The following is a 17,998-nucleotide window of genomic DNA, read 5'->3' on the forward strand; positions in this document are numbered from 1 at the left end:
CCATTGTACCAAAAAAAATTAAGATACCTAGGAATAAACTTAGCTAAGGAGGTAAAAGACCTATATACAAAAAACTACAGGACACTGAAAAAAGAGATAGAGGAAGTTATAAACAGATGGAAGAACATACCGTGTTCATGGATTGGTAGAATCAACATCATCAAAATGTCCATACTACCCAAAGCAATCTATAGATTCAATGAAATCCCCATTAAAATACCAACAGCATATTTCACAGACCTAGAATGAACTCTCCAAAAATTCATCTGGAATACAAAAAGACCCCGAATAGCTGCAGCAATCCTGAGAAAGAAGAACAAAGTAGGTGGGATCTCAATACCAGATATCAAGCTGTATTACAAAGCCATTGTTCTCAAAACAGCCTGGTACTGGCACAAGAACAGACATATAGATCAATGGAATAGAATAGAGAACCCAAAATCGACCCAAACCACTATGCCCAATTAATATTCGACAAAGGAGGCATGAACATACAATGAAGTCAAGACAGTCTCTTCAATAAATGGTGTTGGGAAAATTGGACAGATACATGCAAAAAAATGAAACTAGACCACCAACTTACACCATACACAAAAATAAACTCAAAATGGATAAAGGACTTAAACATAAGATGGGAAACCATAAAAATACTAGAGAAATCCACAGGCAGCAAAATCTCAGACATATGCCGAAGGAACTTCTTCACTGATACTGCTCCTAGGGCAATGGAAAATAAAGAGAAAATAAACAAATGGGACTATATCAAAATAAAAAGCTTTTACATAGCAAAAGAAACCATCAACAAAACAACAAGAAAGACCACTACATGAGAGAACATATTTGCCAATGTTATCACTGATAAGGGTTTAATCTCCAACATTTACAGGGAACTCATACAACTCAACAAAAGGAATATAAACAATCCAATCAAGAAATGGGCAATGGACCTAAATAGAAACTTTTCAAAGACAGAAGGAAGGCCAAGAGACATATGAAAACATGCTCAAAGTCACTAATTATCCGAGAGATGCAAATCAAAACGACAATGCGGTACCATCTCACTTCTGTCAGAATGGCAAACATCAACAAATCAATAAATGACAAATGTTGGCAAGGATGTGGAGAAAAAGGAACCCTCATGCACTGCTGGTGGGAATGCAGACTGGTGCAGCCACTGTGGAGAACAGTATGGAGTTTCCTCAAAAAACTGAAAATGGAACTCCCATTTGACCCAGTAATACCACTTCTAGGAATATATCCCAAGAAACTAGAAACACCAATTAGAAAGGATATATGCACCCCTATGTTCATAGCAGCACAATTTACAATAGCTAAGATTTGGAAACAGGCTAAGTGCCCATCAGCAGAAGAGTGGATTAAAAAACTGTGGTACATCTACACAATGGAATACTATGCTGTGGTCAAAAAGAAGGAATTCCTACCATTTGCAACAACATGGATAGAACTGGAGAGCATTATGCTAAGTGAAATAAACCAGTCAGAGAAAGATAAGTATCATATGATCTCACTCATTTGTGGAATATAATGAACAACATAAACTGATGAACAAAAACAGATCCAGAGACAGAGAAGCATCGATCAGACTGTCAAACCTCAGAGGGAGGAGGAGGCTGGAAAAATGGCGGCGGAATAGACAGACGTGTTCCGAGCCTTGTCCCGGAGCAGAAAGAAAGAACAGCTGAGGGTCGCACTAGGAGTGTTTGTTGGCAAGTTGGGGGACAGCTGAACTCCAGAAGAAGGTGGGAGACTGCTAGACGGGGTTCCCCTGACCTGGCAGCTCCCACTGCGGCTGGGTCCCCTCCCGGAGCTGCGGGCTTGGACGCGGAGTCGCCGCCATCTGGAACCGGAAAGTGGAGCTTATCGGAAGCCTGAGAATCCACAACTGCGGCACCCACGGAACAGCTGCGAGCCCCAGAACAACGCTCCCCAATTGGTGCAAACACACGGGTTCAGAGGAGCTCTACACTCCACCACGGAAAGGTCAGATTTCGCCTAGGATAAGGTGAGGTCTCTTGTCCCAGCGCGAGAGAGGAACGCGCGTTTTGCGGAGCTGGAGGACCAGGGAAGTCTGTGCCTAGAAAAATCCGTGGCTGCTGGGGCTGGCGTGATCTGTGAATGTGGAAGGGGGTCCTCAGAGCTGCTAACAGAAGGGCTCTCTAAAAAGCAACCCATTTTGATCTGAAGTGCAGGGACACCCTAAGAATTTCAGGGGTGTGCTAGACTTACGCGCAGCCACGGAGTGCGCACACTTGGGCTTTTTCCTCTTGAAATTCTTGCTTCTGATTACTAAGCCCAATTCATAGGTTCACCCAGTTGGGGACACCCTGGGAGACTGCAGGGGAAAGTTGTTTTTCTGGAACCTGGGGATCGGAGCGGGGAGTGACCATCGGAGAGCCAGCTCTGAGGCAGCTCACTCCCACAAACCGGTAGTGAGTGCCACAGGGAAAGAAGGCTCTAACACTCCCTAGAGAGGCCATAGATAAACCCGGAAGTCAATCCAGAAACACTGCCACCCAGGGGCTGAATCACAAATTGACTCTTGTGTAATCAAAAATAAAGGAATACGAATTAAGACACACCGCCTGCTTAAAATCAGGACTGGCTTACATCACTGAAGAGCAGTGGAACGCAGGGAACTGCAATACTGTCCGGACTGAGAAACAGGCGTGCCAAACAGAACAACAGAGGAAGTGAATGACCTTCACTACTCCACATTTTATTTTTATTTTTTATTTTTTTATTTTCATTTTTTGCATCTTTTACTCAAGAAACTAATTTTTTTCCTCACTTGATTTTACCTTTTTAATTATTACATTTTTATTTTCAATCCGTATTATTACTACTGCTATTTTATCTTTTTTTTTTTTTTAAGTGTCATTATATTTTCTCTTCATTTTGTTTTGGGATTAATGTTCTACATTCTATTTTTATCTTTCCTTTAGCATCATTTTACTCTATCTCAAATCTACCTTTATGCCATCACTCTCTTCCTCACTTTTCCCTTTTCAGTGTCCTGTTTATCTTACCCCTTTCCTGCTTTAGATTTTCCCTATTCTTTCTATTTACCCCCTTTTAAAATTTCACCCTACTTACATATCTAATCTCCAATCCCCTGCTCCAAGTCCATACACACCTCTCTCTTCGCTGTCTTAACTATCCAAAGAATTGTTTTTCTCTCTGTCCTTTTGTTGTTGTTCGCTTGAATGTAGATTATATCGAATTTTTATGCTTTTTTGTGAGATTGTTTTGCTTATTCTTCTTTTGTTTATTTTTTTGTTTGTTTAGTGCTTCTGTTTTCCCTTGCCTCACTCAATATTAGTTGGTGTTGTAGTTTGTATTAATCCCCAGGTACTTGTTGCTGGCATTTGCTGGGATAAGTGATTGTTCTATTGGAGTTTTATCCCCAATATATATAGTCTGTTTCCCTTTCTCTCTTAGTCTCTTTCTTGTCTCTCTTACTTTTTTTCTTCTTTTTTTTCCCTTTTCCCAATTTCATTTTGACACCCCCTTTTTTTTTCTTCTTCTTTCTTTCTTTTTCCTCTTCTTCTTTCTCTACTATCCCCTAATTTGCCTTTCTCTGATGGTCACCTTTATTGGAGGTTATTAATATCGTGAATACATTTCTGTTCAGTGCCTTGTGTGTTGTACCTGGTAGTGCTGTATTTTGTGCCTTTAAATCGATGCAGGAGAGAGAGAACTACATAACCAGACACCCAGAGAAGAGAGACCATGGGGAGACAAAGACACAGCCCGCATATGAAAGAAAAGCAGGCATCACCAGAAAAGGAAGTAAACGAAATGGAAGCAAGCAACCTTCCAGAAAAAGAATTCAGAGAAATGGTCATAAGGTGGCTGAAAAGAATGGAAGACAAATTCGACAATATGAGCAAGAACCAAGAGGAAATGAAGAAGAACCAAGAAGAAATGAAAAATGACATCGCTGCTGTAAAGAACTCAATAGAAAGCATCAAGAGTAGACTAGAAGAAGCAGAGGACCGCATCAGTGAGCTAGAAGACAAGATGGGAAAAAATACCCAAGTAGAGCAACTTCTAGAAAAAAAAATTAAAAGGCAGGAGGAGAGCCTAAGGGAACTTTGGGACAACACGAAACAAAACAACATCCGCATAATAGGGGTTCCAGAAGGAAAGGAAGCTGAGCAAGGAATAGAAAACCTATTTGAAGAAATAATGACAGAAAATTTCCCTGATATAGAGAAGAAAAAACCCACACAAATCCAAGAAGCTCACAGAGTCCCAAGCAAAATGAACCCCAAAAGACCGATGCCAAGGCACATTATAATTAAATTGGCAAACACCAATGACAAAGTAAGAATCTTAAAAGCGGCCAGAGAGAGACAGAAAGTTACGTACAAAGGAACCCCCATCAGACTAGCAACTGATTTCTCAACAGAAACTCATCAGGCCAGAAGGGAATGGAATGAAATATACAAAGTCATGCAAAGGAAGGGTCTGAATCCAAGAATACTGTACCCTGCAAGGCTGTCAATCAAAATTGAAGGTGAAATCAGGAGCTTCACAGACAAAAAAGGACTAAGGGAATTTATTACCACCAAACCAGCAATGCAAGAAATGCTAAAGGGTCTGCTGTAAAAAAAAAAAATAAAGAAATAGGAAGCGAAGAAGGAACACAGGTGTAAAGAATAGGAATGGCGACAAATAAGTACCTATCAATAATAACTTTAAATGTAAACGGATTAAATGCCCCAATCAAAAGACATAGGGTAATGGATTGGATAAGAAAACATGACCCATATATCTGCTGTCTACAAGAAACCCACCTCAGAAAAAAAGACGCACACAGACTGAGGGTGAAGGGATGGAAAAAGGTTTTCCAGGCAAATGAAACTGAAAAAAAAGCTGGGGTAGCAATACTTATATCTGACAAATTAGATCTCAAACTGAAGGACATAACAAGAGATAAGGAAGGCCACTTCATAATACTAAAGGGAGCAATCCAACAAGAAGAAATAACTCTGGTAAACATATATGCACCCAATACAGGAGCACCCAAATACATAAAAAAAACTCCTGGAGGATATCAAGGGAGAGATTGACAGCAATACAATCATAGTAGGAGACTTTAATACCCCACTATCACCATTGGACAAATCCTCTAAACAAAAAATCAGCAAAGAAACATCAATCCTAAATGACTCACTAGACCAGATGGAATTAATTGACATCTTCAGAACATTTCACCCCAAAGCCACAGAATATACATTCTTCTCAAGTGCACATGGGTCATTTTCAAAGATAGGCCATATGTTGGGACATAGGCAAAGTCTCTTCAAATTCAAGAAGATAGAAATCATATCAAGCATCTTCTCAGACCACAGTGGCATAAAACTGGAAATCAACTACAATAAAAACAACCCAAAGAAATCAAACACATGGAGACTAAACAGCATGCTATTAAACCATGACTGGGTTACCAGAGAGATCAAAGAAGAAATAAAAAACATCATGACAACAAATGACAATGAAAACACTACAATCCAAAATCTATGGGACACAGCGAAAGCAGTCTTGAGAGGGAAGTTCATAGCTCTACAAGCCTACTGCAAAAAACAAGAAACAGGGGTAATAAATTACCTAACCCAACAACTCAAAGAGTTAGAAAAAGAGCAACAAGAAAAGCCCAGTGTAAGCAGAAGGAAGGAAATAATAAAGATCAGAGCACAGATAAACGACATAGAGACCAAAGAAACAATACAAAAGATCAACAAAACCAAGAGCTGGTTCTTTGAAAGGATAAACAAGATTGATGAACCTCTAGCCAGGCTCACCAAGAAGCAAAGAGAGAGGACCCAAATAAACAAAATCAGAAATGAAAGAGGTGAAATAACAACAGATCCCGCCGAAATACAAAGGATTGTTAAAAAATACTACGAACAACTCTATTCCAACAAACTGGACAACCTGGAGGAAATGGACATATTCCTAGAAAAATACAACCTTCCAAAACTCAATCAGGAAGAATCTAAACAGCTCAATATGCCAGTAACTATGGAAGAAATTGAAGCAGTCATCAAAGAGCTTCCGGCAAACAAAAGCCCGGGGCCAGACGGCTTCACAGGGGAGTTTTACCAAACATTCAAGGAAGAACTAAAACCTATCCTCCTCAGACTATTCCAAAAAATTCAAGAGGAAGGAACACTTCCAAGCTCCTTCTATGAAGCCAGCATCACCCTAATACCAAAACCAGATAAAGACAACACAATGAAAGAGAATTACAGGCCAATATCCCTCATGAATGTAGATGCCAAAATCCTCAACAAAATTCTAGCAAATCGGATCCAGCAGTACATCAGAAAGATCATACACCATGACCAAGTAGGGTTTATCCCAGGAATGCAAGGATGGTTCAATATCCGAAAATCAATAAATGTGATACATCACATAAACAAATTGAAAGATAAAAATCACATAGTCATATCAATTGATGCAGAAAAAGCATTTGACAAAATCCAACACCCTTTCTTGATAAAAACTCTCAACAAGGTGGGAATAGAAGGATCATACCTCAACATAATAAAAGCTATATATGATAAACCCACAGCTAACATCATACTCAATGGGCAAAAACTAAAACCATTTCCCCTAAGAACAGGAACAAGACAGGGATGCCCACTCTCACCACTCCTGTTTGACATAGTACTGGAAGTATTAGCCACTGCAATTAGACAAGAAGAAGAAATAAAAGGCATCCAAATTGGAAAAGAAGAAGTAAAGCTGTCCTTATTTGCAGATGACATGATATTGTACATAAAAAACCCGAAAGACTCTATCAAAATACTAACAGACTTAATAAATGAATTGGCAAGGTAGCAGGATACAAAATTAACGCCAAGAAATCTATGGCATTTCTATACACCAACAGTGAACTTACAGAAAGAGAGGCTAAAAAAGCAATCCCATTTTCCATCGCACCAAAAAAATTAAGATACTTAGGAATAAACCTAACCAAGGAGGTAAAAGACCTATATGCGGAAAACTACAGGACACTGAAAAAAGAGATAGAGGAAGATGTAAACAGATGGAAGAACATACCATGTTCATAGATTGGTAGAATCAACATCATCAAAATGTCCATACTACCCAAAGCAATCTATAGATTCAATGCACTCCCCATTAAAATACCAACAGCATATTTCACAGACCTAGAAAGAACTCTCCAAAAATTCATCTGGAATAAAAAAAGACCCCGAATAGCCACAGCAATCCTGAGAAAGAAGAATAAAGTAGGAGGGATCTCAATACCAGATTTCAAGCTGTATTACAAAGCCACTGTCCTCAAAACAGCCTGGTACTGGCACAAGAACAGACATATAGATCAATGGAATAGAATAGAGAATCCAGATATCGACCCAAACCAATATGCGCAATTAATATTTGACAAAGGAGGCATGAGCATACAATGGAGTCAAGACAGTCTCTTCAATAAATGGTGTTGGGAAAATTGGACAGATACATGCAAAAAAATGAAACTAGATCACCAACTTACACCATACACAAAAATAAACTCAAAATGGATACAGGACTTAAATATAAGACGGGAAACCATAAAAATACTAGAGGAATCCACAGGCAGCAAGATCTCAGACATATGCCAAAAGAACTTTTTCAGTGATACTGCCCCTAGGGCAATGGAAGCCAAAGAGAAAATAAACAAATGGGACTACATCAAAATAAAAAGCTTTTGCACAGCAAAAGAAACCATCAACAAAACAACAAGAAACCCCACTGTATGGGAGAACATATTTGCAAATGGTATCACTGATAAAGGTTTAATTTCCAACATCTACAGGCAGCTTATACAACTTAATAAAAGGAAGATAAATGATCCAATAAAAAAAATGGGCAACGGACCTAAATAGAATCTTTTCGAAAGAAGACAGAAGGAAGGCCAAGAGACACATGAAAACATGCTCAAAGTCACTTATTATCCGAGAGATGCAAATCAAAACGACAATGCGATACCATCTCACACCTGTCAGAATGGCTATCATCAACAAATCAACAAATGACAAGTGCTGGCAAGGATGCGGAGAAAAAGGAACCCTCGTGCACTGCTGGTGGGAATGCAGACTGGTGCAGGCACTGTGGAGAACAGTATGGAGTTTCCTCAAAAAACTGAAAATGGAACTCCCATTTGACCCAGTAATCCCACTCCTAGGAATATATCCTAAGAAACCAGAAACACCAATCAGAAAGGATATATGCACCCCTATGTTCATAGCAGCACAATTTACAATAGCTAAGATTTGGAAACAGCCTAGGTGCCCATCAGCAGATGACTGGATCAGAAAACTATGGTACATCTACACAATGGAATACTATGCTGCCATAAAAAAGAAGGAATTACTACCATTTGTAGACACTTGGATGAAATTAGAGAACATCATGCTAAGTGAAATAAGCCAGTCAATGAAAGAAAAATACCACATGATCCCACTCATTTGGGGATAATGAAAAACATTATAAACTGATGAACAAAAAGATAGTTACAGAGGCAGTAAAGCATCAAACAGAGTGTCTAATTACAGCGGTAAGGTTAGGGAGAGGTGGGGGAAATAAGAGATCAACTGAAGGACTTGTATGCATGCATATAAGAGTAACCAATGGATGCAAAACATTGGGGGGTGAGGGCAGGTATGGGAGTGGGGTGGGGGGGGCAATGGTAAGATATGTACACATATAATACCTTAATAAAAATTTGAAAAAAAAAAAAAAAAAAACCTCAGAGGGAAGGTAGGGGAGGGTGGGGGTAAGGGGGAGAGATCAACCAAAGGACTTGTATGCATGCATATGGGCCTAACCAATGGACACAGACAACAGGGGTGTGAGGGCATGAGTGGGGGTGATGGGGGCGTAATGGGAGAATAAGGATACATATGTAACACCTTAATCAATAAAGAAATTTTTTTAAAAGAATGGAAATAAATTAAATAGGATCTAAAAAAAATTACAAAAGAGAAATGAAAACAAGAGCTGGTTCTTTGAAAAGATAAACTAGATTAATAAACATTTAACCAGACTCATTAAGAAAAAAAAAAGAGAGGTCCCAAATAAATAAAATCATATATGAAAGAGAAGAAGTAAAGCAAACACCACATAAATACAAAGGATTATAAGAAAATATTATGAATAATTATATGCCAACAAATTGGACAATCTGGAAGAAATGGATAAACTCCTAGAAACATACAATTTTCCAAAACTGAATCCAGAGTAAACAGAAAATCTAAACAGACCAATTACAACTAACAAAATCGAAGCAGTACTTAAAAAAACTCCCAACAAACAAAAGTCTTATGGTACATATATACAATGAAATACTACCCAGTCATCAGAAAAGACATTTACAACAGCATGGATGGATCTTGAGAGTATCATTATCTCACTCATATGTGGAATACAATGAGCAAAATGAACTGTTGAACAAAATAGATCCAAAAACATAGAAGCATAGACCAGACTGTGGAATCTCAGGTGGAAAGCAGGGGTGGGTGAGTAGGTGGAAAGAGATCAACCAAAGAACTTGTATACATATATGAATAACCTATGGACACAGACAATAAGGTGGTTAAAGCCTGGGGTAGGGGTGGGGGGCGGGCTAGAAGAGGTCAATGTGGGGGTGGAAGAAGGGGACATATGCAATACTTTCAACAATAAAGATGTTTTTAAAGATGTAAAATACATGTAGAATTAAAATAAATGACAATAGCAGCATATGGGTTGGGAAGTTGGCATTTGCATTATCCAGGGTTAAAAAAAGTATATAATTGTCCATGATTTGTATTATTTATCCAATAATAATATAAAATTTTATGATGGTGAAATGCTTATACATGTGCCAAAGAAATGTGAAAGGAAAATCACATCAGATATGAAAACCTGACAGGGAACTGCTGATGTGCCCAGATAGAGGAAAACGCGGAGGGATCATCACAAGGCTTTTTGGTTTGGGTTTTTAATACATTTCTATTGATTTCAGAGAGGAAGGGAGAGGCAGAGAGAGATGGAAACATCAATGATGAAAAAGAATCACTGATTGGTGGCCTCCCGCAGGCCCCCTACTGGGGATCAAGCCCGAAAACCAGGCACGTGCCCTTGACTGGAATCGAACCCTGGACCTTTCAGTCTGCAGGCTGATGCTCTATTCACTGAGCCAAACCAGCTAGGGCAAGGCTTTGGTTTTTTAATGCACCTCTTAAAAAGATGTTCATATAAAAAGTTTTTATACTCTTTAAATTAAAACATGTATATGGGTATATTATAAATGTTTTAAATAGATTTAAATTTTTTAAATTGTGGTTAGCTTCATTTAAATTAATGTTTTCTAAATGCTTAAGTATTCACAATATGTTGTTTCTTACAAATGTTCACATACACAATATGTACCATCTATTAAGAATACAGAAAAACTGTTTTTGACTTAAGATTTCTGACTGACGAATAAACTCATATGTCAATAACACTCATTAAATACCATAACGACGACCAGAAAATTTAAAGAATAACCAAAACTTAAAGATTAACCTTAAAGCAAAAACTGTGAGGAAGACGAAAATAGAAAGACAATTTTACATACGAACTCACCTCTTTCAAATGTTCTAAATCTGCTTCTCTTTCACCTGTTCCCTCTGAAGAAATCAGACAAGGAGGAAGACTGGGACTGAAGGCCATGAGGTCTGTCTTGGGCGGCCCCTCCCCAGAGCACACCCTCTGCCGCCTCCGCTGTGAATACAACAAGCTCCCCACCCCGCTGGAGCACACCAGGATGGGCTTCCCCCGCCCGCACCCGCCCACGGTGGGAGGCGTCGAGCACCGCAGTGCCAGGTACAGAATCATCGTGAGCACCAACAGGCTGGACACCGCGCAGATGGCGATGATGAGGTACACGTTCACATCCAACAGCGCCAACTTTGGGTCCGTGGCCCCCGCTGACATTCGCGACGAAGCCTTAGGCGCCTGGCCGCTGTCCACCAGCGACAGCAGCACGGTGGCGGTGGCCACCAGCGCCGGCTCGCCATGGTCCTTCACCAGCACCAGGAGGCGCTGGCGCGGCGAGTCCGCCTCGTCCAGGGCGCGCGTCGTGCTGATCTCGCCCGTGTACAGCCCCACGCGGAACAGGCTGCGCTCACCACCCGCCGCCGGCAGCAGCTCATAAGACAGCCACGCGTTATAGCCAGAGTCCGCGTCCACCGCGCGAACCTTCGCCACCACGTGGCCCGCGCCCACCGACCGAGACACCAGTTCGGATAGGGCGCGGCCCTCGCCGCCCGCTCCAGGCGGCAGCAGCGCAGGCGCGTTGTCGTTCTCGTCCAGCACGAACACCTGCAGCGTCACGTTGCTGCCCAGAGGAGGCACGCCCGCGTCGCGCGCGCTCACCTGGAACTGCAGCAGCTCCAGCTCCTCGTGGTCCAGAGGCTGCAGCGCGTACACCTTGCCGCTCTCCGCGTGCACCGACACGTAGCTCGACAGCGCGCGCTCGCCCACCCGCCGCTCCACCAGCGAGTAGGACACCAGCGCGTTCTCCTGCGCGTCCACGTCCCGCGCGGACACCGTGAAGATGTGGCAGCCGGGCGGGTTGTTCTCCTTCACGAACACCGTGTACTCGGGCTGCGCGAACGTTGGCGCGTTGTCGTTCACGTCGGCCACCTCCACGGACACGCTGGTGGTGGCCGACAGGGAAGGTGAGCCCTCATCCTGCGCGGTGACTACTACAGCATAGCCCGACACGCTCTCCCGGTCCAAAGCGCTGTCCAGCACCAGCGAATAGTAATTCTTGAATGTGGACACCAGCTTAAAGGGGACATGCGGTGTCAGGGTGCAGGTCACCTGTCCGTTAGTGCCAGAGTCACGGTCGGACACGCTGACCAAGGCAATGACGGTGCCCACCTGAGCATCCTCTGGCACCGGGAGTGACAGAGAAGTGATAGTAACTTCTGGAGCGTTATCATTTATGTCTAGTATTTCCACCAAAATGGTACAATGACCCGCCATGGGAATATTCCCCTGGTCAACTGCCTCAATGGATATTTCATAAAATTTCTCTTCTTCAAAATCCAGTTTACCTTTTGTCCTAATTTCTCCACTGTTGGGATTTATGATAAATGCATTCAATACTGCAGGCGACACAGGCCTTCTAAATGAGTAGATTATATCTCCATTTATACCATCATCAGGATCTGTGGCATTTAGCTTGAACACTAATGTTCCATTAAATGCGTTCTCTAAAACTTTCACCTTGTAAATGAATTTGTCAAATTCTGGGGCGTTGTCATTCACATCCAGAATTGTGATCAGCAGCTGAACTGTGCCGGTCAGCTCGGGTTTACCTCCATCAGTGGCTGTCAATAATAACCTATGTTCCTGAATTTCCTCTCTGTCCAATGATTTCTTCAACACAAGTGATAACGAAGACGTTTGTTCACGGTTATGTTTTGTGTCCAAAGCGAAATAATCGCTGGGATCAATTCGGTAGGTCAAAGCGGAGTTTGCTCCAACATCTGCATCAGAAGCGCCATCTAGTGGAAACCGAGTTTCCGGAGGTCGAGATTCTGCAATGATTATTCTTTTCTTATTTTCAGGAAACACGGGAGGATTGTCGTTAATGTCCTTCACCTCCACCTCCACATGGAAAACCTGCAGCGGCCTCTCCACCACCACCTCCAGGTGGATGCTGCACTCCAAGCTCCGCCCGCACAGCTCCTCGCGGTCGATCCGAGAATTCACAAACAAAATGCCATTCTGCAGATTTACCTCCAGAAGGTCCCCGCGGCCTTTGGACGCCACCCGGAACAGGCGCGGCACCAGCTCCGTCAGCTCCAGCCCCAGGTCCTGCGCGATGCGGCCCACGAAGGTGCCGTGCTTGGCCTCCTCGGGGACCGAGTAGTGGACTTGGCCGCTTCCTGTCTTCCAGGATGCGAGGAGCAAAAGCGAGAACAGCAAACGTCTGGTTCTTGGGCCTCCTCGCCGGGAAGACAGCATGGTACAAAAAGCTTCAGAAATATCTGAAGTATATAGAATACCTTACCTCAGACTGACTCTCAAGGTCCAATTTTACGGCCTTCTATCGTGGGAGAATTCGCTAGAGGTTTTCCACTATATATCAAATTTTCTGCAGGAGGAAGAAGCGGAGGCACGTTCTTAGAGGAAACGTTCTCAGTGAAGAGCGACACCATGCGCATGAATGTGTAAGTGTAAAATGATTCTGTCTTCATATTTTCCATTTTGTTAGGGTGTTTTGTTTTTGTTTTTGTTTTGACGTTTTGTAACTTTCTCACTGCAGATAGGTAAGTGTTTTTCTTTCCAAAAGCAGTAAATCACTGTATTCTGCTCATTTGTTGTTAATTGAAAAATGGTTGATGAGTTCCTTTTTTCATAAGTATATTTTTGCATGTGTAAAAACTTCCATGCAGAATTTTAAGGGGGGAATATTGTACATTGACTTTTGAAAATCAGCCTCTACTTCTGTGAAGCTTTGTAGGTTTTGGTGAGAATGTCCTTTTCCTGTAATATTTTTTGAGATCTACTCAACACTACAGCCATGGACTCCAAATGCAAATATAACCAATCCCATAATAAAACGTATGTACATGGAAAATAATCATAAATAATAAACCGGATTTTAAATAAATACATCATGTTTATAAATTACCCAAATATGACCGTGAAATGTGGCTAAAATATTTTTATTTTAAGTGAGTGTCCAGTGTGTGTAGGAGTTTACATGTGAATGTGTATGTGTGCATAAACACAACATTTTAGGCCATTTAGATATAACAATGCTTTAAAGTTTTGGATTCTCTTTGTATAAAGCATGCCAATAACTAGCATGCCAAGAACTATGTACATGGTGGAATATAAATTACTTATCAATAGGTTAAACTTCCCTTCCCCATCTTACACCATCACTGGGGAAAATCTTACTATCATTTAAATTGACTGATTTTCCAAGCAACAACAGGTTGACACAGATGTTAACAAAAGGAAGAGAGAAAGAGAATATTACTTTAACCTACTGCTATAACTATCTTTACCAGGCCCCAAGTTCCAGGCCAAATAGTGCTATGAAAGATATGGAATAGCTCCAATAATTCTCTTGCCTGTTCTATGCAAACTGCAGGAAATAATAGTTGAGGTCATTTCTGTATTTTTGTTCCACTCTGAAAATTTGAGTAATGTACTTGGTATTCTCTTATCTTCATCTTTATCTTCCTCTCCTGCTCCATGACTTTTATTAACATAGCTTTATTGTTTTGAGATTTGTTTATTGAGTTTTAGAGAGAGAGGAAAGGAGAGGGAGAAACATCAATCGGCTGTTGCCTGGATGCCCCTTACCGGGGATCGACCCAGCAACCAGGGCATGTGCCATGACTAGGAATTGAACCAGCAAGCTTTTGGGTGCATGAGATTATGCCCAATCAACTGAGCCACACTGGCCAGGGCAACATAGCTTTTCTCTTACAGTGAGAATAACCCCTTGATTCTAATTGTTCTTGTTTATGAGGCCCTAACTTGTCACACTTACCTTTCTACCTAATCTAGACTGCATAGTCAATCATTTAAAACATACCCTTCCAGACACTCACCTACTTATACTATTACACCTCTAATATTTTCTTTTTTTATTTCATTTGTTTACTTTATCCTTTAGATAATAATGAATGAAACAGTAAAACTACATGTAGAATTAAAAAACACATTAATTATTAAGCCCAATGTCCATTCCTAATATTTCCTTTTCTGTATATTTTTAACATATCAATAAAATGATTTGTTAATATCAGTTACATTAAATTAATAGCAATATAATTTCGAGTCCGTGTTTTTTGTTTGTATAGGATAAATACAAATTATTTAACCAACTCTAATATTTTCTTTAGCTTCCAGCACACAGCTTAACTACCCATTTTCTCCATTCCTCCTATCGAGCTTCTCAGTATAAGATAGTCATTTAATCATGAGACTTTATTCTCTATAGGTTTACTATCACTTTTACTTAAATGGACCCTCAGATGAATGCATAATTAACTGCTCCCAGATGCCTACAAAGATTCCTCCATATTCTTTTCCCTCTTGTCTCAAATTCTCAACCTCATTCCCACCAACTGGTTCTCAGATGATTTACCCAAAGTAATAAGTCATTAATATAAACTCAATGTCTCTCTTCTTATATCAACATTTTCTTTATAGACTCTATTTTCATTCCCTACTAAGAAATGACAGACCAACTCTGCATTCTTAAAATTATTCTTTATTCTATTATCCTTCATATTTTTCACCTTTATCTTCATTCTATTTCTGCCTGTCTCATCCTCAGTATCTTTTTCTTTAGTTGCTCCTTCCACTCACACCACAAAAACACTCAAATGTCTTTAACTAATGAGAGGGAGCCTGTTCTTTTTTTCTCCTCTTTATCTCTGACTTCTAACATTTACTTGACATATTGCACTTTGAGTTTTATTTCCGTTGTCAACTGCCTAATTATGATCTTAAGCCTACTATAGTAGTGATGGCCCTTAAAAATATATGCCCACATCTTAATCCCTGGAACCTGTGAATATTACTTTATATATTTTAAAAATGTGATTAAGTTAAGGATCTTGAGAGGAGGCACTTAACCTAGATTATACAGATGGACCCTAAAGTGCAATTAGATGTATCTTTGTTTTAAAAAACATGTGGAGGAGGAGAAGAGGAGGGACTGTGACCACAGAGGCAGAGACTAGAGTGGTGTGGCCACAAACCAAGCAACTCTGACACTCATCAGAAGCTGTGAGAGACAACAGAGTCTCCCTTTGAGCTCCAGAGTGGGTACAGCTCTGCCAACACTTTGATTTTGAATCTCTGGCCCCCAAAACCATGGGAAAATAAGTTGTTGTCTTAAGCCACCCAGTTTTTGATAATTTGCTACAGCAGCCCAAGGAACTTACCTTCCCAACTAAATTCTTTACTTGGATATATTGTTTTTCATTTTTCCATCTCTCTTTGGTGATTTTATTTTTGTGTGGGTGTATTTCCCCCTAGGGGAATGACTCACAAATTTATATCTATAATCTCCCCTGAGTTCCAGATCCATGTTTCCAATCACAATGGTATTCTCCTAGAAACTCAAGAGAACTACTTTCTTAAAGATTCCTCCCCAGTCTCTAGCTTCACAAACACATGCAAACTGTTTTTCCAACTTAATTCTGCACCTTGGTTAAGGCAATCTCATCCTCCCAGGTGATGAAACTTAAAAAAGCTAGTGTCGTATACTTTTGTATTTCTCTTATCATTGTAGTCAATCAGTCATTATCTGGCTGCTTCTACTTTGCCAATGTCTCCTTTCACCTGTTTTCTCAATCCATTTTGACTGTCTAATTTAAGTCTTCATTACTGGATACATAAAGTATTATAAAAGATTCTTTACTAGCTTTCCTTCCTTCAGAATCTCCCCTGCTCCAATCCTTCAAGTACACATTCACTAGAGCAAACTCTGCTCATTTATCCATACTTATCTCTCCATCTGAAACACTTTCCTATTAAAATGTTACTATCCTTCAGGTACTCTTCAATAAAACATTACCTAATCTCTGGAGCCCACCCCAACTTCTACAATGGAGAGAATCACCCAAGCAGTTTCCTTCAATGCCATAGATTTATTTCAAAAGTATTGGTTGAATATATGCTGTAGTCTATTGCCCAAACTAAGATATGTGAAAGAATAGCAGGAAAAGGCAGGAAAGTTTGATGCCTCCACTACTAGGCTGAGGAATTTAAGGCTTTATACTCTCTGGTCAAAGAGAAATCTGGGTATTTTTGTGGAAGAAAGTTACAACATGTAAAGTGCACTTAAAACATTCATTGGATAATGGCCTCAGAGCAGTAATGTGCCATAATGGGTTTGGGAATCCTCCAAACCGGGTTTGAGCCACTTCTTTTGTTGGTTGGTTGGTTGGTTTTTGTTGTTGTTAATTCTCATCCAAGGATATTTTTCCATTAATTTTTAGAGAGAGTGGAAGGGAAGGGGAGAGACACAGGGAGAGAAACTTCGATGTGAGAGAGACACATTGATTGGTTGCCTCCCACACTCGACCAAACAGGGTCATGATTAAGCCTGCAACCAAGGTACATGCGTTGACCGGAATCCAACCCAGGACCCTTCAGTCTGTGGGCCAAAACTCTATCCACTGAGCCAAAGTGGCTAGGGTGAGCCACTTCTAACTCTCTATAAGGCTTAATCTTCAGGTTTCTCCTCAGTAAAATGACAATGATAAATATTCTACCTGTACCATTGGGTTGATTTGATAATTAGATGAGATTATGCAATTAAATACTTAGCAAAAGTTCTGGAAAATATTAGGGGATCAATAAGTGTTCTTATATTTTATTGAATTAAAATGTCATTAAGTATAAGATACACTATCATGTATGTGCTACCAAAAAAAAATAGCTAGGTAAATTATTATAAACCATCAATTACAAAATGCATCCTGATTTGGGTGGTTATTATAATATTTTAAATATGAAATTACATATATATATATATATATATATATATACACACACACACACACACACACACACACACAGAGGATGTCCCCAAAAAATGTATACATGCTTTGAATAATTATAAAGACAGTGTTTATTAAAATGCATTTCATTTTCAAAATGTAATAGAATCTGCAAACAATTGTGTATAAATTTTTTGGGATACTATATACTAGTGTGTGTATATATATATATATATATATATATATATATATATATGTTTGTTTTGTTAATCCTCACCTGAGAATATTTTTCCATTGATTTTAGATAGAGTGTAAGGGAGGGAGGGACAGAGTGGGGGGGGAGAGAGAGGGGGAGAGAGAAATACCGATATGAGGGACATGTTAATTGGTTGCCTCCCCCACATGCCCAGATCAGGGCCAGATCAAAACCGCAACCCAGGTACATGCCC

The 17,998-nt window shown here is 40.3% G+C and overlaps 1 protein-coding gene across 13 annotated transcripts in view; it reads right to left on the bottom strand.

The window, feature by feature from the left end:
- LOC308250372 (protocadherin gamma-C4) overlaps positions 1-17,998 on the bottom strand; it is a gene marked incomplete at its 5' end in the record, with an annotated part of 563,663 nt that overhangs the window by 474,279 nt on the left and 71,386 nt on the right. Inside the window, one exon of one of the 13 annotated variants that reach the window (XM_080672934.1) lies at positions 10,704-13,038. The exons of 10 other annotated variants lie outside the window; for them this stretch is intronic. In XM_080672934.1, coding sequence (XP_080529060.1) covers positions 10,704-13,038 — 2,335 coding nt within the window. Of the gene's footprint in view, positions 1-10,644; positions 13,039-17,998 lie in introns of those variants that run through there. 2 more of the 13 variants (XM_080672936.1, XM_080672944.1) reach the window with 2 other exon arrangements.

This window comes from Plecotus auritus, assembly GCF_963455305.1.
Source record: "Plecotus auritus genome assembly, chromosome: 6".
NCBI lineage: Eukaryota > Metazoa > Chordata > Mammalia > Chiroptera > Vespertilionidae > Plecotus > Plecotus auritus.